General features: G+C 43.7%; 1 protein-coding gene across 3 annotated transcripts in view; it reads left to right on the plus strand.

Moving 5' to 3' along the window:
• Slc10a7 (solute carrier family 10 member 7) overlaps positions 1-23,102 on the plus strand; it is a 231,037-nt gene that overhangs the window by 173,458 nt on the left and 34,477 nt on the right. For 2 of the 3 annotated variants that reach the window (XM_075976517.1, XM_075976520.1), the window contains exons 7-9: positions 4,045-4,128; positions 15,042-15,207; positions 16,101-16,152. In XM_075976517.1, coding sequence (XP_075832632.1) covers positions 4,045-4,128; positions 15,042-15,207; positions 16,101-16,152 — 302 coding nt within the window. The remainder of the gene's footprint in view (positions 1-4,044; positions 4,129-15,041; positions 15,208-16,100; positions 16,153-23,102) is intronic. The other variant, XM_075976518.1, reaches the window with a different exon arrangement.

Here is a 23,102-nt window from a genome sequence, read left to right on the forward strand (position 1 = left end):
AGGGCGGAATCAGCATTTGGAAGGAGTTTTAGAAAGAATTCCTAAGAAAATAAGATTTAAACTGTATCCAGATGTCAGGGGGAGAGCAAGTTCGTGTTACAGGGTGATGGCCAGGTCTGCCTACAAGCATATCTTTCTCCTCTTTTTTTGTTTAATTTTTTATTCTTTGGTGGGTTTTATACATGAGTACTGCATTTACATCATTTCCACTCCTCCCTCCTCATTCCAGCTTTTCCCATGATTCCCTCACACACACACACACACACACACACACACACAGCTTTCTTTGTTCCCTACAGGAGTGATTGAACATAAAGAGCTTAAATTCTCATATATTGAGTCTTTATGTATCATTTCTTCTCAGTACAAACTATTAAAGCTACAAAGCCAAACTACTTATAAATTTTCTGCTTCAAGGTACAATATTTCTGTTAAGTGCTAACTGTGTCATGTATTTAACATGCTCTGTCTTAAAAGTTGGCAGTATGAGGTGTGTTTTCTGTGAAACTCAGGCAGCATGCTCGATAGGAGCTGGGCCTGAATTAGCTTGTCCTGTTAGTAACTGGTCTTCTGCTAAGCCCGTGGTGGAGGAAGCTGGCTGCTTCCCAGGGTCCTATTGTCCACATTAGGATCCTCACTCAAGTGTGAAAGCAGTTATTCACACAGCAGAAATCAGGCGTGGGCATAGAATGCCTGGACCTCCTCCTTGTCCAGGTTCTGGGCAGGGATTGTCTTTACCCAGCAGTTATAACCAGAATCCTGCTGCTTCTCCAGACACTCGAAACCTTGTGAATGCAGCATTAGACTGGACATCCGGAACTTGAAGGCTTTGGTATTTGAAGTTTATCCAGTATCTCAATCTGTTAGAGTTAATATTTGTGAGGCAAGACCTGCCTAGTCTAGCTTTACATAGAAAGCTGTCCCTGCAACTCATCGCCCGTCTTCCTCAGCCTCACTTCTTCTGTTTGATGCTCTACATCTTTACTTTACGTGGTTACACAGGAAAGGGATTAGGAGCCACAGTTTGGGGAACAGTGGTGAAGCTGGTATTAAATGAGCATAGGCCCCTGATGGGCGGACACAGTCTTGGTATCTTGACTATATAAAGATTGAGTCTAAGGTTGGGAACGAAATTTTATGAAATTTACCAGAGTGAAGAAAAGCCTTTTTTGTTACTTTTCTTTTCATTAGTGAAGATAGATTTGAGTGGAATTGCTTTGAGTCTCTCTCCATTTAGACTGACATTGGCTGTGGGATTGCTGTAAACTGCCTTATCATGTTGAGGTGTGTCTCCTGTATCCCTCGTTTCTTCAGGACTTTTATCATGAAGGATGTTGGATTTTATCAAAGGCCTTTTCTGCATTTGTTAATATTGTTGATTGCGTTTATGTTGCACAATCCCTGCATCTCTGGAATGAAACCTTCTTGATCTTGGCGAATGACCTTTTTTTTATGTTTTTATTCAGTTTGAAAGTATTTAACTGAGAATTTTTGCATCTGTGTTCATAAGAGAAGTTGATCTGTAATTCTCTTTTTTTGTTGTTGTGAGTCTTTTTTTTTTTTTTGAAGTTTAGGTATCAGGGTAACTCTGGCCTACTAAAAAGAATTGGACAATGTTCTTTGTATTTCTGTTTTGTGAAATAATTTGAGGAGTGTTGCTGTTAATCTGGTAGAATTCTGTGCTAAAGCCATGTGGCTCTGGGCTCTTTTTGGTTGGGAGACATAATGCTACTTCTGTTTCACTAGGGGTCATAGTTCTGTTTAATTTGCTTACCTCATCTTGATTTAACTTTGGTTTCTGGTTTATGTGCTGCCCTTCCCCCAGAGGCTCTTTCCTATATAATCCAGACATTTTGGTTATCCATCCCTTTTAGGACCTTTGCCCTCATGGCTGCTGCACCTGGTTCCCCTCTCCCCACACAGCCCAGCTGGATCTGGTCACATCCACTCTGACTCTCCCTGCTGTCCCTGCCTCTGGCTGTGCTCTCCCTTTTATCTACAGTAACCTTTCTCCTCCACCATTCCTAGAAGCAGTCACGTCCTTTCTTTCCTACTTCTTTTTTTATATTCAGTAGGTGAAAGGAAACAGTTTGCCCAGGACCCCCAGAACCAACTTCCCAGCACAAAGGAGATTTATTTTCCTCAGAGGGACAAGGGCAGGGAGTAAGAGACAAAGACAGGAAACAGAGTATGGGGGAGAAGGGGAAGGAGTATTTGTTCTGGGGTAGGTGACAATGACAAAGGATGGCCTCTGGATAAAGAGATAGGTGTGGCACACAGGAAAGTGGCAGTTTATAAAGGTAAAGAGGGAACCCCATGTTTGGATGAAGTGTTTAATTTTAATTGGGTATGTTCATTAGGTGAGCCAAAGGGAGCTTTTGATTCCTGAACTTCAGTACTTTGATAGCTGGACCTTAGTAGTCAGCTTCAGGTGGGGAAGTAGCCAAGTAAGGGACTAGACCTTGGTGGCCAGCTTTAGGAATGTAACCAATGCTTTTTAGCAAGGCAGAGGAAGTGGAGCCAAGCTCACCATGCTTGCTCGGGCTGGCTAGAGTCCTCCCTTCAGTGGGGAGGCTGGAGAATCTTGAGTGCAAGGCTACCCTGAGCAATGCAGAAAGTCCTTCATCAAATGCACCAGACCTCAGATGTGTCTACATCGTTTCTTTCTGAGCTGCTGCTTGATTTATTTTTGACATTCTGTCCTCAGTCATGGCTGCATTGTTGTTGATTGACAAAATTATCCTCCAAAAGGCATTTCTGATTCTGAGTCAGCAGGTAAATAAGAAATCCGAGGTCCAATCTATAGGAACATGAAGCAAGTTATAGGGGCAAGAGAGATAATGTTTGTGGGTTGGGAGAACTTTGTTAGAGAAAGAACTGAAGAGGAATATGGCCATCTATGAACCAGGCAATCACTGGTCCAGATATGTTTGAATACCAGAAGGAGGTTGAGAAAGTTCACAGGGAAACTGATTCTTGGTAATTGGGGCCAATATTACTATGTATATAGATGAACATCAAGGCTGCAGTAAATGCGATTTCTGTGAAGCTGAGATGGTAACTGTTAACAAACGAAGAATTAAAAAGACAAGGGAGGAGAAAATAGGACTTATGAACCTTGGTATAGCATACAACTTTTAAAATGGGTGTATTAAAATTTTAAGTAGAAAATAGAGGACCAGAGAAGTGACTCAGTAGGTGAAGAGCTTGCCACACAAGCATGAGGACCTGAGTTCGAATCCTCAGAAACCTTATAAGTAGTGTATGTCTATATATAATCCCAGCTGGGAGGGTGAGATAGGAGAATTCCCAGTAGCTTGCAGGCCAGGTAGCCTGATGTTCACAGTGGTGAGCAAGAGACCCTATCTCAGACAATGTGGGAAGCGAGGACCAGTGTCTGAGGTTGTCTTCTAACCTCCACACACATGTGTGGCACATATATATCTGCTCTTCTATACACACACACACATACCACACACATACAGAAACATTAAAAAAAGAAAAAGAAGCTATGTTTTAGGATTTCTCTCATTAGCTAGATGTGTGATAGTGAATTGTAAAGGAACTGAGATTCATTAAGGAAAGTTAGAAAATATTTTATTTAAAAAAAAAGAAAATATTTTATTTGTAGTAATAAAAATATTGTCCTGATAAGAGAATGAGACATGTTTGTTTATTATTCTAGGATCTACAAATGGATGAAATACTCACATAAGTTATGACTGTATGTGAAATATGGTATATGTAGAATAACTCTGCTATCCAAGAGTGTATAATAAAAATGGAATTTAAGATGATTATATAACCTCAGTTTTCCTTGATCTTAGTTTTCTAATAGAATTCTGTATTAAAATACTTAATCTATTTATGTGAAATTTAGAAAATCAGAGATAATGTCACTTGCTCTTTGTTGATTACTGCCAAATTTTAGTGCTTGTAAAAGAAATTTATGGAAATGAAATGAATTCCTCGTATTATTGACTTAGGAGCAGTATTTTATTACTGACTTACAGTATGTCTAATTTGCGTCTTCCTGTTTTCCAGCTTGGCTCGTCCTCTTCTGTGCCTTTTACATCAATTTTCTCTCAGCTTTTCATGACGGTTGTGGTTCCTCTCATTATTGGACAGGTAAGGGCCCCGGTCTAGCTGGTCTCCCTAGACTGATTATGCTGTGAATTCTTATGTGAAGTCAGGGCAGGTGAGGGGAGAGAATGAAAAAAGAAAACAAAGTGTGTGGTTTCAGCATTTCCATCCTTAAAGTTTTAATTAACATTAAACTGCATCACAGTTGGTTTCTACATAAGAATCTGCACAGATCCCGGCTGGACCCGAGAACCTTCTTTCTTCTCAAGCAACAAGAACTCTTCTGTAGTGCTTCCTATGACTTTGTTAGATAACTTATTTATGAGCATGCATATGTAAAATGAGGGTCTTCTTGGGTGTGTTTGTTAACTTGGGGGTTAGGTCATTGGGCAGCCACAGTCATGGAGACAAGTTTAATATCAGAATGAGTGTAGTAGACTTTGGAGAAATGGTGTGTGAGCCTGACTCAGGGTCAAGACCCATGTTTGTTTCTAGCCTTCATTTGCTGGATGACCGTGTTCAAGTCATTTTATCTTCCCAGCTCCCAGTCACAATTTACTAAATATTATAATTACAGTACCTCTCAAAGTATGATTGTAAGGGCTAAATGAATTATTGATGGCTGTAAAGTTCTTGGACACAAAGTCTGACACAAGTGAATGCTATGACTTCAGTCATTGTCACCGCCATCATCATTATGATTGCCGTATGTGCCAAACAGGAGACAGGCCTTTCAGACGTTGTCCATAAACACAGTCTCCAGACAGCTGCTCTTCAGTGCAGTTCTGAGAAAGACTCTGCAGAAAGGGAGAGTGCCTTCCCAGGGCTCCCTTGCAGAACTCCGGGCTGCTCCACCCCAGAGCAGAGAACACACAGTGTTCAGACTGCCTTCCAGTCAGGCTAGCGCACTCACAGTAGGGAAGCTGACAGACAACAGGCAGTTCTATACAGAGGACCAGAGCATCCAGTGCACAGACATTTTAATTTTACACTTATAAAACAGGTCAAATTTAGCATAATTGGGGTGATTTAAAAGTAATCAAAGATTACCATTTAATAAACTACAAAATAACAGTTGAAAAATGCACCCTGTTGTCAGACACATATTTCCAATAAACAGTATACCCATGCCCTTGGGAGCTTTTGCCGCACTTCTTGTATTTCTGTTTATTCCTTCTGATGGCATGTCCTCCTGCCCACCCTGCCTTCCCAGCTTGTTACTCATCTTGATGTTCTAATCCACCTCCCCTTTGAACCATATGAGTCCCTCAGTTTCATCACTGTAGCACCATGTTCGATTCCTGTCATGGACATGGTGGTGTCTAGAAGCGGTTTGCTTTGTTCCCGTTACATTCCCACGCTACAGGGCTCAAGGAAGTGTGTGCAAAATGAACAAAAGGAAAGGAGACATCATCGGTATGCATTCATGTTCCCCACAGTATCTTGGAACACATAATTCTTCTCTTAATGATAAATACTTGACTTAATACAAACGGACAAAAACACACCTGCCAACATAATGTAGTTGTTAAATACATAAACTGCTATCTATCACTTATGTAAAGAATCTTTACCAAATAGAATGTGGGGTGTTAGCTTGCTCATCCTGTGTGTGCCCAATAGTAAAGCATTCAGTAAATTATAAAGTGGTAAAGACAGCCAAAACGTATTCAGAACAGCTTTTTAAAAATAAGTTTTTTCACACAGTATATCCTGATCACATTCTCCCCTTCCTCATCTCCTCCCAGATCCCCCCCCCCACAATCCACCCTCGAGCACCATACCCAAACAAGCCAATAAAAAACAAACCAAAATAAAACAAAGCCAACAGAGAAAAGAAAGAAAAAGAAAAAAATTACCTACACAGACACACACACCCATAAAGACACAAAATAGGAAATTACAGTAGATAAGCAAAAAACAAGTAAGGTTTAAAAAACAGCCTAAACAAAGCATTATAAGACAATACTGACATGATTCTCCAAAACATACTGTCCATCTACTGCCAGGTCTGGGGTCCTTTGCAAGGGTTGTCAGCTGGAAATAGCTTCCGGGTTAAGGGTGAGCTTATGTGCACCCCCCTCCCAGCACCGGGACCCCGTCTGGCTTTGGTATGTACAGACACAGTGTGGGTATCTTATTGCCTCCTCGTAGGCACTTAGGTGTCTTTATGTGACAAGGGAACCTGCGTACTTGCATCTTCCTGCCCCTCCCTATTCTGATCTTAGGAGTGGGCAGTCAGCAGCACTGTGCTGGTGGGTCAGCCTCGCCTGTGTCCTTATCCCTACATCCAGGAAGTCACTAAACCCTTTCTCTCTCGCTCTTTCCCAACTTGGCATCCGCAAACACCATGCATTGTGAGAGAGGGCAGCACACCTCTCATCTTTGGCTGTCATCACCCCTCAGAATGTCCTTGGGTTCCCACCCTCACTCTCACTGCCTCCAGGAGCCATAGCAGTGAGTGCTCGAGGTGCTCCTCTTTGTAGGAACTGCTCTGCGCTCCCTGGTATCACTTCCTTGGCCCACACCAGCACAGTTTATAATTCAGAGTTTGGTTCACTCTGCCTCTGCTGTGCACCCATCTACCATGGCCTTTCTTATTGTGTATTCCACATTCTCGTTCCTGCAGCCCCAGTCACACCCCCTGCCCTGCAGTGGCCTGTTCTCACTCCCACACACACACATACACTCAGTTACAGCTCACCCATGGTGGGCTCAGAATGCAGTTACGGAGGGATGGATCATGTATTGTAAGCTAGAGACAGAGACAAATCCTTCTTAAGGCTTTCAGTCTCCTGCCTCACATCTTTATTGGCTGGGTGTCATTCATCCTGAGTGGTGAGTCCATAAGCAGTTGCTCCCAGTTGTATTCAGTAGCCTGCTCAGTAGTATTTTTTGCTGTACCAAAAAATTGGCTTAGGGCCTAGAGAGATGGCTCAGCAGTTAAGAGCACTGACTGCTCTTCCAGAGGACCTGAGTTCAATTTCAAGCACCCACACACAGCAGCTAACAACTGTGTAACTCCCTCACACAGACATACATATGTGCAGGCAAAACACTGATATGTGTAAATTAAGAAAAAAAGACTGGCAGAGAAAACTTTCAACTTACCCACAGCAGGCCTGGCACTCCTTTTCCTAGATTGCCATTTCTCAGGGTTATATTTTTATGTCTGTATGTAGTAGCTATCTGATAACAGTGGCTTCTTTCCCAGAAATCATCTGCCAAACATGTCTTGAAAACAAAATTAAGTATAGTTGCCCCTTGGGATCTTAGGGGATTGGTTCCAGTGTCATTACAGACAAAATCTAGGGGTGTTCCAGTCTGTAAAATAGCATAGTGTTTGTACATGACTATACATATCCTCTACAGATTATTTATAATACCTAATCAATACAGTTCAAATGTTGTATCAGTAGTTTGAAGAATAGTAAGGAAAACAAGCCTGCACAGATTCAGTCTGGAAGCAAGTTTTTTCAAATAGTTTTAATTTACGATCCCACAGGTGCAGGGGACCAACTATAAGGCCATAACAAAAGAGAGGGGGCCCAGTATAGGAGCGCATTGTATTAGGTGAGCCCTGTTCCATGGGGAGATGGTCTCCTCCGGAGAGGGGTGTCTAGAACGGGCTCACGACCTTGGCCACCTGCTCCATGACCGCACCTTTCAGAGTCAGCCAGTTTCACGCAGACTTCATCAAGGATGAGATGCCACACTTCCAACAAGAGCTCGTCTTAGAGCACCATAGGAAGTCACGAGGAAGTACGGTGTTTGAAGGAGGGTGTGCTTTCCCTAGTGCACGGGAGGTGTTTTAAGGAGGGTGTGCTTTCCCTAGTGCACAGGAAAGCGCTCGTGTGGCTGAGCGTGTCGGGGCTTCTCACTTCTCAGGCGCCACCTGCTTCCCTCTCTGCTCAAAGCCCGTGAATGGCCTTGCTGCAGCACCGCTGTTCAACTCCTTTTCCCCTCTGACCCCCTCAAAACCCACAGCCTAGCACTGAAGACACACTCCTTCCCCGTTTCAGTTCCTCCGCCCTCCTCTTTATAATATTTTCACAAAAGCCCAGTCTCTGTTTGCATCTGACCTCCTCGTCTGTGTGTGCATCGGCTGCTCGGATCCCAGGCCCATCACTGTCTTCGTCCCCTGGCAGAAGTCCACAGTCTCTGTCCGGCTCCATCATCACACATCCCAGCAGAGCTCTGTGCTGCAGTCGCATAGTCCTATTGTGCTTTAAATTCATGGCATCAAATTAAAACACCAGCTGAAACACCTGCACAACCCCATTCCATGGAAGGTGTCCTTTTCTTGCCCTGACTAATTCCCCCAGCCTCTATTTTAGGTCCTGTGTTCCTCTCTTACACCCCGCCCCACTCTGTCCGGCTCTTTCTCCAACATCCTGCCCTCCCTTCTCTGGAGCCTTTGCCCGCTCCTTGCATTTGCCTGGAAGATCCTGCCACGTTTCACCTCTCTAGAGAGACCTTCCCTCAGCTTCCTCCACTGGCTGCCCTGGTTGAAGTCACACTCAGGGTATCTGGTTTCAACTTCTCAATACATTTCTTTTCCTGCTTCTTGCTTTCTGGTTTCTTTTCATTCAGCTACCCCAAGATAGGGACCTGCCTGCCTACTTTGTCTTTTATGTTGCTCTTCAACCCACTGCTTCACCTAAATTGTGTAATGTGACCTTTGAGGACCTTGTGGGAAGAGCTCAGGCACACTCGTCCAGAGGAAACACGCCAGGTAAAGTTTAGCTTGCCAATTGCAATGGAAAGAGGCAAATTACAAAAATAAACATTCCTGCAAGCTGTTTTATTTATCTTTTAAAACATGATTTCTGTCATTATCTCTTAAACAAAGTGAATTGGGGGTGAGGGTGGAAGTAAGCACGTGAACAGAGTCAAACTTCCTAGCCTTTTACTCTCTTTTGCTTGTTTTGTTATCTGTTGTGGAGGCCCAAAAATGTGAACCTATTTCCACAGTTGACCAAAGGTCAGAGAGTTGGAACTTAACCTCTGTTCCTTCAAGGCTACTGTGTTTGTACCTCAAACAAAGATCCCACCTAGATTTAGGTCAGAAAGTTCTGTTCTCTAAAGGTTATTGTCAACAGGTGTGGCTAATAGCCTTACCTCGTATTTCAGGAATAGGGAAGTAGAAATGTTTCTACCTCAAACAAAAGTCTAAGGATCCCACTAAGGTTCCAGTTCCCTTAAGGAGATAACATTGGATTCCACTCAGGAAGTGGTTTGCTTCCGAATGTTTTGGTCTAGGGTGTGAGTGCGCCTTGTTTTGTTGTAGCAACAGAGTAGTTAACTGTGGTTGTAGCCCATGACCTTCAACTGGTCTGTTCATTTCCTTGTATCAGGATATTGCAGTTTTTTGTCTTACTCCTACCTTTTGGGGTCAGGGGTATTCTAAGCAATTGGAAATTAAACTCGGGCAATTTCAGTACTCACTGGAACTCTCTCCTGGCATTATTTTATGTTTTTCTGTCTTATTCATGTCTTGGTGTTCTTTACTAATATTTCTAGATCCCCACACCCCTACCCAGGTGAGTTCTCTCTCTCTCTCTCTCTCTCTCTCTCTCTCTCTCTCTCTCTCTCTCTCTCTCCTATCTTTTACATACCAACCAAAGTTTCCCCCTCCTTCCTATTCTCCCAGTTCACCCACCAAACCACTCCTCCACCGCCTCTCTTCAGATACAGGCAGGCTTCCCATGGATGTTAGCCAGCCATTGCACATCAAGTTGCAGTGAGACTATACTCCTCCTCTTCTATTAAAGCTGGATGAGGCAATCTGGTAGGAGGAGTGGGACCCAAAGCAGGCAAAGCAGCCAAAAGTGGCCCCTGCTCTCACTGTGTTTCCCAGTTGGTCAGGATGTGTCTGTTGCCGCCAGTTCTTGATGAAGGAACATTTGTGCCATTATCGTGTGTCCTTCCTTCCTGACAAGCCATGCTCCAAGTTCTGCGGCACACACTTCTTTTATACATTGTATTTAAGGATGATTTATGAATAAGCATTAATGAAGCTGAATTTATCTGTAATCATCTGCTCTGTCTCTTTAAGAGACAAGCCACACTCACTCCTCCCCTGTTTACAGAGGCAGGCAGATCTTCCTTCCTTGCAGCCTGAGGCTCTTCCTTTTCTGTCCGCCCCACCCCCAGGCCTTCTGCCTCGCTTCATTCTCCCCTTCCCCCCTTCTGTTTCTCTCATTTCTCTCTCCCCCCCCTCTTCTTTCTCCTCCCTCTTCCCTTCCATAACCCACTGAATAAACATCCAACCTCACTCTGCATTGCATGGCTATCTATGTCTCCGTCTCTCACCTGCCACATGTCTCCCTTCCTGGGACCAGCTGCCTTCAGAGACCTGCGGCATGGTCTTGTGGCATGCCCATCTGTCTGTCTCTCCTCGTGGCCTGTTGCAGACACTCAGGGAACTGCGCCATCCCTGTCTAGGACTAGCTGCTCTTGAACCTGCTGCCTGCTGCCACATGACCTGCTGCTACCAGTTGGGGACCTGCAGCGTTTCTGCCACTGCAGCTGCTGGGGATCCAGGGATCCTGCAGCATTCTTATTGATCCATTACACTATCCCCTTTTATTCTTTTCTTTCACCCTGGTTAGTTTTCAGAGTAGCACACGACAGCCCACCTTTTCTCTCTCTGAATTAACAATTAAAGGCATTTTCTCATCTTTCCACTAAGGACTTACTTCACAGTTTCAAGTTGGCCATTCCTGATAAATGGGCTTTAGCGTAAGCTGCAGTTAGTGTTACTAACGCTCTGCTAGTCTGTACATATGATGCTGAATTGGGTCTTTCTTTAGCTTCATACAGTTGTTTTGTGCTGGTACATTGTCCTGCGGGATGGGATATGCTGTGAACAGAGACAGACACTTCAGAGCCAGAATTGTGAGATCACTCACACACACGGGCCGTTTCTAAAGCATCTTCAGTTCACTCGGTTACATGATCATCACTCTAACTACTGCCATAGCCCTGTCACAGAGGAGCCACAGGAAGTCAAGGGTGGAGCCAGGATTCAAGGTTATGCATAACCTGGTTCTCCTGTGTACCCGATACCCTGCAGAGTTCTCTCACAAAATAGAGAGCACATCCCTGCTCACCATGTGACTAGCTTTTTATAGTTTATGCAGGTTGTCTAGGCACTCTGTGCCTCTGTCGACAACTGTGTCACCAGCAAGATGTCTACACGTTGTTCTGAGAACGGATGAAGGAATTTTCCCAAACTGATACTTGTAACCACTTTTAGATGGGTTATCGCTAATGGATGTTGATTATTCCAGTTTATTATTTATTTATACTTTTTTCAAAGTATGCTAATATTACTTTAAACTAATCAATATTTAATAAAACATTTTAAGAGAAACATATTATAAACATAAACCTGTCTTACAATATCCTTTCAACAGGATGTTAAAGAGACAAACCTCTTTATGGAAATACATGAATTCACTGCAATAGAAGGTGAACACTGAAGAACCCGAAACCACCTTGAAGAGAAATAAATTTTAAAACTCAGGCTTAACATGAAGAATTACCCATCATGTATCCTCACTCCAAACTCAATTTATAAATGTAAAGATAGAATAGAAAGAAAAAGCAGAGAAATTCATTGACCAAAAAGATTAAGAAAACCAAAATGATGAATACTGCCCACTTCAGAGTCATCTTGGTCTATCAGCATTTTTCACTAAGATATGTCACTTTTACTGGGTTCCAATGAAGAAGTTGATATGAAACAGAGCTTATTGGAAGTGCAGTCAAGTTTAATTTTCCCATAGCCTTGCCAGCTTTTTAATTTAAAATAACAAAAATTAAAGTATTAAAGATGAAACAATAAAATGAAAGCCTTCCTGTGGGAGACTCACACGTACCCCTTCCCTACTGGGAAAAGCAAATAAGCTAATGAGGATTTGTTGCTTAATTTTTAATGCCTAAGTTTCTCTGAACACTGAGAACAAATGAATTTAGTATAAGTTCTACACAGATACACCTGGCCACCTCACCTGGACGCCTCTTCCCACTGCATCTCCATTGTCTTTGTTCCTCTGGATTCTCTCATGGGACAGTCTCGGGATGCAGTGTTCTCTCTAGCAAAGGTTTGGTTCCTGTAGGGTTTCTAAAACTGTCCATAAGGCCCCAGTCTGGAGAACTTTTAGATGACACAAATTCTTTGGTTTTGCTTTGAGACAGGGTTTCTCTGTGTAACAGCCCTAGCTGTCCTGGAACTTGTTCTGTTGACCGGGCTGACCTCAAACTCCTCAAACAGAAATCCACCTGCCTCTGCCTCCTGAGTGCTGGGGTTAAAGGTGTGCCACCACTGCCTGGCAGGCACAAGGTCGTAAGAAAGGGAGTATGACTATGAACTGAGGGATGGGTCTTCCTGGAGCTCGTGGCCTCATCTGTGAGGCCATCAGCAATTCCTTCCTCAGATCACCTCTCTGACTACACAGTGCAAAAGCAATAGCTCTGGGAATGGCATCTGAAGCAAGATGGAAAGGCTCCGTGGATCTGGAAGATGGAGAACGAGGCCAGATGACACAATGACTCTAGAAATGCTGAAGGGTGATCTGTTCCCCTCAGGGTTGTCCCTGCCCTGGGGGTTCATTCAGTTCCCGACTGTAGCTGTTTTCATCAAGATTAAGTATGGGGCATTGACCCGTGGATGTGTTTGGCCTAGGATTCTGAATTAGGAGCCCTTTGTTTCTTGCCATATTGAAAGCAACCTATGCTACCACAAGACCAAGTGCCTTGTAATGAAGTTTTGAGAAACTATTAGGTTAACTAAATCAAATCACTGCTCATAATGTTGATTGATGATTAAAGATATGCCTTGGCTCTAAGGTGGCTTTGGCTCTCACGCTCTGCCCCATTCATTTTTATTTGTTTATTTTGTCAGGTGGGGGGATGTGGTGGTGAGCGAGGTGGGCACATTTACTTTGAGAGTTGGGATCATGCATTCTAGTCTATTGCAGAGAGGGTACTTGGATGTTTTCAACTATTCTATATTAAAGTCAGAGTAACTTGTCACAGATGTCATTTATTTCCATTTATTTTTAAAGCAGTTGGACTATTAAAATTTGGAAGACCATACTTAACATATAGTATGTTATGAAATGACTAAATGAAGTGCCCTGGTATCAAGTTTGTACAAAAGCCATCTCACCGGTGGCCCATGATACCGCATAGACTGCTCTGCAGAATTCATCTCCTATACAATAGTCAATAACAGTGGCAACAGACTTGTTCTTATCTCTACACAGTATATTTTCAACACTAAGAAAATAAATGAACACCAATAAAGAAAAAGTTTGAGAGTTCTCCTTCCCCATCAGTACTTCAGTGAGCCAGTTATTCCTTTAAGATCCACTTCTAAAGAAGTCCCAACCATTGCTGATCAGTCTATAATACTCTTTCCCCTTCATTCCCACAACACACAAGCTTCAACGTTGTGTTCCTGTGCCTGTTACCAAGTGGCCGGCCTTCTTTTAAGACTCTTACCTATTTACAGTTAGCTTACTCATTCCTTGAGCTGAGATAAGCAGATTCAGCAATCATTCACCAAAAGGTGCAATCAAGAGAATGCAGGGTCCTGTGTTATCCTGATCAGCCTCTGGTGGAAGCCTGAAGTCTTGCATAGAACCGAACCCACTGTAGACTTTATTCTGCACACATAAATGCAGATGCACAGATATATGATGAAGTTTAATTTACAAGTTAGGCCTAGTAAAAGATTAACTACAACCATTATAAATTTAATTATAATAACAAACTACAATAAAAATGTATTCACAGTTTGTGAGTTTCTTAGTTCTTGAGTTTTTACTTGCCATATTTAGGGTGAACTTGCCCATAGGTGCTCAAAACTTCAGGAAACACAAGCGTGGCTAGGAGAGATGACTGTCCTGTTTTGTTTCCAATATCCATAATAAGGCTGTGCTCCATTGCAAACTTAGGCTTCTTGTTGACAGTGGTTCCCTGACCTCATAACTGCTAGTGCATCTCTGGTAACTCAATCTGTTGTGAAATTTCACATTCATTTATTCAGGATAAGGAATGAATCAAAACTTAAAATTTCTCCACTCTCATCTGGGTGGTGGAACTTGTACCACTTCCTTCAAAAGTGAAAAGACACTTGAAGCTGAGGGGCCCACTTTCATGCATGCCCAAGCCAACAGAACCACCAGTGTTTAGACTGTCCTGATCTTAAATATCTGAATTGGTCTTAAAATAAGAAGATGCTGCATTATAGCTTTTATTTCACCAGTTCTTTTGTGGAAAAGTTAGGATAGGTTTATTCATTTTTAAGTATTAATTTTAGAATTCTAAAAGCGTACAAATGGCATTTGTCTTTGGATTCACAGAAAACTCTAGATATTCATATGTGAATTATTTAAACTCCCACAACACATGCACTTTTGCTTTTCAAGCATGAGTTATAATTTAATTAAAAACTTCTGGTGCATTGCTAGTGTTTTAAATATTAATACGTTTCATGGATCACTTTCGATTATCTACTGTCTTGAAATTCTTGAAGATGTCAGATTTTTAAGATTCCCAAAGTCGCACTTGGAATTGTCTGTTGAGGCAAAGGGGACTGTGATAATTACACACATCCATTAAGATTAGCAGAGGAGATAAACTTGGGGGAGGCTTAATGGGCCTGTCTCAGTGACAGCTAGCAAAGAGCATTTGGCATGATTAAGGATGGGTTTGAATGGAGTTGAAAATCCACCCTCATTATGGACACCCAGTGGAAGTTGCACCACAAATACCAAATTCCCCAGAAGAAGAGTGGCAAGGCGGGGAAGCTTTGAAGCCCACTGTGGCCGCCATGCAGATCATTCTCTTCCCATTCTGTCTGCACTGTCAGAATCACTTTGTGATGCCCAATTCCACTCCCTACATCTCAGAGAAGAGGCGACCTGTTGATGTCTGTGTTTCAGATCGTCCGCAGATTCATCAAGGACTGGCTGGAAAGAAAGAAGCCCCCGTTCGGCGCCGTCAGCAGCAGTGTACTCCTCATGATCATCTACACCACCTTCTGCGACACCTTCTCCAACCCGCATATCGACCTGGATAAATTCAGCCTGATCCTCATACTCTTCATCAGTAAGTCAGAATTCAGCAGGTCCTGCCGTCCCCTGGCCTCCTCTGCAGGATTGTGAAGCAGTTCCATCCCCTTGGCTATTATTTTATTCACTCGCTGACTTGATCTTATATATATGCTCTTTAGAAAGACATCAGCCCTACATTTGCGTTCTTAATCTGCTTTACTTTTATGTTCCGTGCACCATTTTCTGATCCACAGTCATTTGTGTTAGATAAGAGAAGCCATAATGTGTGCCGCGTTCTGCACCGGATGTGCCACAGTTCAGTAAGTCACCAACTTAAGTTAAACTCAATCTGATCTCTTACAGTGACTTCAGAAAGATTTGTGGCATAGGATGTTATTGTGCATTGATAATAATTCAACTGCATTGGATAATGTGTGAAAGCTTCCATCTTAGTTTCTAATATAATAAAGCTTATATAAAGAAATGGCTTTTTACTTTTAAGGAGCAGCATACTCTAAATGTCAGTAACTACTAAAGTTTAAAGAGAAACTTCATATTCTAGTTGTCCTGTAATTTCAGGCATGACTTTTATTAGTATTACAATAGCGAATAATCTTTTTAACATCAAGAATAGTTGTTTCAAGGAATACATTATGTATGCATTTGTGCTGTTCAGCTCTTAGTATAAACCAGTTCTTTTAAGTTGAACAAATGAGATCATTAAATCCACCTCAAAGGGTGGATCTTCCTGAGTTCTGATGTCATCAGCTGTGTCCGAGGAGAACAGTTTAAGTCCAATCTTGTATGCTTCTGCCAGCTTAGCAGTCTATATTGGTTTAGTTGTGTTTAATTTTAAACAAGTTTTAGGTTGAGCTCAGCAGGCTACAGGAGACTCTTGTGGTGCCAATTCCCACTCAGTCCACTGTCTTGTCTTGTTTTTTTCCTCAGTAGTCTCCGTTCAACTGAGTTTCATGCTTTTGACCTTCATCTTTTCAACGCGGTAAGTGGTTTGGTATGTCCTGTTAGCCTCCGTGTTTGGCTACTATATTGCAATGCTGTCCTGTGTTCCCTCCTGTCTGGCTCACCATTTTCTCTCAGTCCTGCCACTTGGGAACTGTAGACATCACTAAAGGGTCTGTGTTAGAACCTTGTCTGCTTGCACAGCCCTGTCCAATCTCCTGGCCTAGCCGGAAGCTTCCTGATGACACTTCCTGCTGAAAACACTTTCTAGCTAGGCTTTCCCCCTATGTCCCAGCGCTATTATTTACCTTACCTGGTAGATCTTGTCCCTGACTATCTAAGCAAGACTTAAGGACTCCTGATATTTAAAATGGAAATAGTCTTTTTTTTCTGAAACTTCTTCCTCCCTTACGTTTAAATAGACCACCTATCTTAGTTAGGGTTTCTATTGCTCTGTAGAGTCACCATAATCATGGCAACTCTTATAAAGGAATACATTTAATTGAGGGTGGAGGCTTACATCTCAGAGGTTCCATCATCGTCATGGCAGGACATGGTGGCATGCAGGCAGACATGTGCTGGAGAAGGAACTGAGAGTTCTACATCTTAATCTACAGGAAGTGATCTGCCACACTGGGTGTGGCTTGAGCATATATGAGACCACAAAGCCCACCCCCACAGTGACACACTTCCTCCAACAAGGCCACAATTCCTAATAGTGTCACTCCCTATGGACGAAACGTGCAAACACATTATCCATGGGAGACATACCCGTACAAGCCACCACAATACCATTTTCATCCATATAAACAATGTAGCTTGCCATGTCCTTTTCTTCCTGCCCTCCAACAGGCATCCCTAACACATTACCCCTCCCTTTCATGTCCTCTCCTTTTGGGTTTGTGGAACCCACTGAATCCAGTTAGAACTGTTTTGGTGCATGTTGGAACCTCTGCTGGCTTAATATCATTCAGGCAACCATAGCTTCAGAGAATTTATGAGCGCAATGGTCATTTCATGACCAAATAGCCAGCCTGCATGGCCCTCTTCAGCTCTCACAGTCTTCCCACCTCTCTCACAAGAGCTTCCCCGAGCCTGTATTATTATTAGCTGTTTGTTGATATGGGGCCTCACAAAGCAGCCCTGGCTGGCCTGGAACTCATTTATATAGACAAAGGTGGCCTCAAAGTCACAGAGTATACCATCACACACCTCTATTTTATTATATTTGATGGAACCTCCATTTCCAGAGTTACTCAAACTGGGGCCCTTAGCATCATTACTTGGTAGAGAATCACCTGCTTCTGTCTTACATTTTTTACTCCCAAATCCACTTCCCTCTTCGAGGCTTTCAGTGCTATGGTAGCTCCACTTCTAGCCTCAACTTTTCTTAAATATTTCTTTTAGCTTCCAGTGACTTGGAGCCATAGTCTTGTTCCAGTATCCCCAAAGCTTAGCCAGGACCTGCAAAAGACGTTCATTTTGTGAGTCTATTTTGCAGCTGTGAGAGACCATGTGCTTTCAGGCTGCCTAAGCTGTAGGTTGAGGTAAAATCTTTGCTGTTTCCTAGGACCACCTCATCCTTTCTCATTTCTGTTCGGTTGCTGCGGCTGTCCCCGTGTGCAGCTTGGTCTCCGTGCCTAGACCATCTTTCCTTCTCTCTCTCTCCCTCCCTCCCTCCCTCCTCCCCTCTGCGTGCGTGCGTGTGTGTGTGTGTGTGTGTGTGTGTGTGTGTGTGTGTAAGAAGGATGTAGCCCAGGCTGGCCTGACACTCCCCCTCGGTGGCTTTAGACTCAAGCAGTTTTCCCTCTGTTTCCCTAGTGCACCACCATGCCCAGCTCATCTTCCCTGTTCTTGAAGGCTTACATTAAATGCCATTTCTTCTGCTGGCAGAATTCATATTACCTTAAGCCTGGGGAACGAGAAAGACGTCAGAATGAATGTCTCAAATAAGAGATGATTCTAGTCCTGCATGGGTTTTTACAGATCAGATATGTGACGTCGAAGGGGTCCATTCAGCCAACCCGTGATCAGATAGAAGAAAGCACTGTCAAAGAGTGGTTGGGCTGACTTCATGGGAGAGATGGTGATAAAGAACAGCACTATGGGAGAAGTAGCAATGATACACATATGTTGGCACATGTACATAAATAGGCTATGGTGGGTGGTGTCGGAGCAAGACTCAGGTTAGAGCTAGTTCTGGGAGCGGTGCACTGGCTCAGCTCTCCTGGCCCTTGGGCTGCTGGTGTTGGCAGTGAGTTCCCACAAGAAGAGGGCATAGGCTCACATGAAGCGTGATGCTCTGTCAGGTTTGTGAGTGGGTAGCTTAGGGCCCTCACCCAAGGTTCTTGGCTCTTAGAGCACTTGGTTTAGCTGATTGCTCAGAGTCAAGAAAAATGAATTGATTGCTATAATTCGAAGCATTTTCCTAAATTTAAGGTCATGACTTACGAAGTAAGAATAAAGCTTAGAGCATGTAAGTCACCAAGAAATAGATATGTTTGCCATTCCTCGTGGCAGAGGTAGTTCTCTGAGGCAGTCATCTTGACAGACTGAGCGTCCCCTTGAAAACAGCCCTCGTTCCATTCCCGTCACTCTAATAAAACCCTGACAGAAGCAGCACAAGCGGGAAAGGGTCTCTGTGGTCACAGTTCCAGGTAACGGTCCACACTGCAGGGAAATGCAGATGGCAGGAGCGCAAGCAGCTGGTCACATTCCACCCACAGCTCAGAGCAGAGCGCAGTGCGCTAGTGCATGCTTGCTAGTGCTCAGGGCGCTTCTCCACTCTCTACAATCCGGAGCTTCCTGCCACTCACAGTGCGCAGATCTTCCCACCTCACCTACCCGCCAGACATACCCACAGGTCAACCTACTCTAGCTAGCCCTCATGAATTGTGTCACATCTACAATTAAAACGAGTCATTAGAAAACAAAGAGGACAGGATTCACTCCTGGGCTTACAGGAATGCTGGGAGGAGGGGCGTTGTGACTAATTCAGTTAAAGCTCAGTTACTGGTGTGCAATAGAATGATCTTTCAGTAGGACCTGGTCTTGAAATCCTGCTTCTCTTCTGTGTTCAGCTGTGCCTTGAACTTTTCCCTAACCCACTATCAGACACAGACATTCTCTGGCAAACCATAGCATGTGCCCCTGCTGCAGGGTAATGGTCCTATAGCCCAGGAACAGTCTGTTAAAAACTGCAGTTTTCAGTGGAGTAAAATTTAGGAGATGGCTGTCATGCTGTTTTCTTCCTGAGAAATTTCATGGTTTCTAAGGGTCTGCCTGTCCCATGCCAGCATCTGTCTGAGGGATTATGCATATGGTGCTTCATGTAAACTGACAGCAATTTGATGATATTATTGCATTTCATTGCTGTTTTTCAGAGTAGGACCCATACTTACAGGTTCATTTAGGAACTTGCCTAAAACTCAGACAATCCTTCCAGGTACTACACCTAAAATTAAAATCTATTTAAATGTAATATTTGCAGAATGCCTGCCCATTCATCTTGCTCTAAAATATATTTTAATTACTTTTCAAAATTCATAAACTGGGACTGGGGAGATGTTTCAGCGACTACTCTTATAGAGGATTGGAGTTCAGTTCCCAGCACCCACCTTAGGTGGCCCACAGCTGCCTGTTTCAGGGGATCTGATGCCCCCATCTGGCCTCCTGGAGCACTGCACTCAGTGTGCACATGCCCACATACAAACACACACATGCAAATAATTTAAAGTAATAAAAATAAATCTTATAATTGACAATACTTATTTCACTCAGAGCATTTGTAAAGAATGTTTAACTGAATCCTTCAAGTCCACACAGACACACACAAAACATTTGTGACAGGCTTTAAACTAGGTCCACTGACTCCACTGGGGTCTCTTCTCTTTTTCTACTTTTGCTTCTTTTCTACTTTTAATTGATTAAATCTGCCTGCCCCCAATCTCTTTCCCCCTCTTGCTTTTCTTCCCCCATGTTCATTTATTCCCTACCAGCTCAGAAAATCTAGAAAAAATCTGGACAAGAAACCTGCCAATGTTCAAACCCTTTGCCTGCTCCGGTGACATGCAGTGCCACGCTCATGATGGGAATTTGCCATAAAGCCAAGAGAGACCTAGCTTGGAAAATAGAGCTTCTTTCCACCCTCTGCTTTTCTAATTAGCATTTTTTAGGGTTCTTAATCTGGAATGTTACCATACTAGAGAGAACTTAAAACTGATTTATAAGTGATTATTCTGCACTCCAAAATGAGTCCAAAATCTCAGTACCAGACACCAGTGCACTTGGGCTTCAACCCTGTCCAATAGGCTTTTATTTATGTTGCTTTTCCTTATGAAAAAAAATAGAGACATAAAAAGTCTGAGAGAGCTAAATAATCAGTTCTAAAACCCACAGTAAAAGACCCAGTGCAGACTAAGTCCTCATAAGCATAGACGCACTCGGACATTTGTGCCATCAAGATAGCTTCTGGTATCTGGGAAACCTGTGCTGGTGGGCAGGGTGTCGGCTCGCTGTGATGCAGCCCAAGCCCCTTTTCTGTCACGGTTGCTAGGAAATGGGACTTGATTTATCAGCTGCAGGTCAGACACATACAGTGACTGGTCTACGCTGCTTCTGCCTCTTTGGAAGACTGTCCCAGTTTTGTTTGTTTTGATGTTGAAAGCTTTAGAAAAAGAAAGCAATGTTTAAAATGTATGAAAGACACTTAGGTAGGCTGAGAGTGGGTAGTCACTAGAGTGACTGACTCGTTAAGAAAGGAAAAGAAGGAAGCTTTTCTGTGTTCACTCTGTCAGCCTCTCACCAGCGTCCCCAGAGGAGGAGGCTGGGCTGCAGGGAGAAGGGGGACATTTGGAGGTGAGCGCCTGCACCCCAGAGTTCTGGGTAACTGATGACAATGAGGTCTTTGTTTCTAAAAGGCAGGCAAAGGCTAACAGAGGTGCCTCCCGCGGCTCCAGCAGCACAGTTGACAGAGCGCTTGCTCTCTGAGGACCTTTTCTGCCCCACTTTCTGTGCTTCTGCTAGAGAAACCTGGCATGCCTTCCTCTGTGGGCACAGAGGAAGACACAATAAATATTACGAGGAAACCGCTGATTGAAAGCTTTGCTAGAGAGAATTCTTGAGAAACCAGTTGGGAAGCAAAGGAAATAAGCACCTGGGGGGAGCCAAAGTGATCAAAAGAATGATAAAAGCAGGATACAAAGAAAATCAATATTAAAAGGGATAGGTGGGGCTAGAAAATGAAAAGGAACTAGGATTGCTTCAGTCGGCACACAGATGCTCGCCGCTGGGGATGACTCCAGGCCCTCATAGGACACTGTCCTTCTGTGTGTTGTGCTACTGCGTCTTGATGCTGCCCTCCACAGAGTGTAGACAACAGTGGGCTGCTGACCCAGGCAACTCCTTGCTCCCATCCAGTAGATTCGGAAGTGGTTTTTCTAACTTGCTTTTAGTGACTTCTTTCTGAGAAGATAATATGACCCCAGAATGTGGGCAGGTTACTTCCTACTTTGTGACTTTGGGTGTGTTGGGCTTCTGGTCTCTCTTCAGAAGAAGCAGGGCAGGAATGCCACCTCCTTCAATGACAATCCTAAGAAGACGCCCTGGATGCAAAGTGCTTAGAAAGGTGCTCAGCGACACTCAGTGCTGTGGTCACGCTCATGAGTAGAGAACCATCTGGGCATGGGCCTGTGGATGCTTGTCTTAAAATCCACACCGTAGAGCCTGTCACAGGGTAGCTAGAAGCGAGCTGGCCCGAGAGGGCGGATGGATTTCAAACACAAACACTTGGCACTTGGTATTCCATCCTAAGACCCTGTCCTCCTTCCTGCTAATGGAGTTTGTGGTCTGGACCACAGCAGTGCTCCGGTCCACACAGCCCAGGCTCGCTGCATTCTCCTCCCCTGAGCAGAACAAGCACAACCCCACCCCACATGTCCTCTTGAGCCACACTGTGTCAACCGGAGCCTCGTGGACCCGAGGAAATGTGCCGTGATCTGAGCAAGAGCGGATCCCACTCAGTCTCCGGAAACACTCTACAACAAAAGACAGAGAAGAGAGGCCTTTGCACGCGACTGGCACTGTGTGTCTGTGGGAACATCCCCACAGCTACACATCCCTCCAAAGGGAAGCCTCTTCAGTCTGCCACATTCCCTTGTCTGACTAAAGCGAGGGGAATACCTTCCATGACGTGGTCACTCCTGTATTAATGCTCTCTCCCTCACCATTTTCTGTACTTTTCCATCACCTTGTTTTTCTGCTTTGCTTCCAGCTCAGTAAAAAAAAGAAAAAAACAAAAAAAAACCTCCATTTGCTCCTTTTTGTGATCCTCTTGGGACTGTTGGAAGACCTAGACTTATGAGTTTCTTTATATTGCTCTCTTCCCCTTTTCCCTCTCCCTTCTTCCATTCCCCTCCTCTCTCCCATCCTCCTCTTCCTTCTCTCTTCCCCTACATCCCTCTCTTCCATAGTCCTTTGCGACTTATAAATAAATCAACTCTTTGACTCCCCAACCCCAATGGCTGTCTCTTCCATTCTGTCCCCATTCGTGATTTGGTGCCTCTCAATCCAGAACGCTCAGAGCTCCTCATATCCCCTAATGTTTGCCTCTCTAAAAGTAATAGTTATGATAATAAGAATGTTACTAATATGTCATAAGCGCTTGCATTGTGTAAATTCTTAAACATTTGCATTTACCCTCACAGAGGGAAATAATATTATCCTGGGGGTTCAAAATCAAGCATGCTTGTCCCCAAAGCCTGCACTTTCCAGCTCTGGCAGGAGCACTGCTTGGGGAGGAGCTGTGGACTTCCTGGTCAGTCACATTCCATATGGCCATTTCCTGCCCTTCCACTGACTCTTCTAGCTTCCCACTTAGCTCATCCTCTCCATCTTTGGTCTCAGACTGGTTTGCTCGTATGATTGCTTCTGAGGAACAGCTTTCATCACATGACTCTAGTGTTCCCACTTGCTTTGTCTTCAAGTTCACAC

This window comes from Microtus pennsylvanicus, chromosome 6 (assembly GCF_037038515.1).
Source record: "Microtus pennsylvanicus isolate mMicPen1 chromosome 6, mMicPen1.hap1, whole genome shotgun sequence".
NCBI classification, from domain to species: domain Eukaryota; kingdom Metazoa; phylum Chordata; class Mammalia; order Rodentia; family Cricetidae; genus Microtus; species Microtus pennsylvanicus.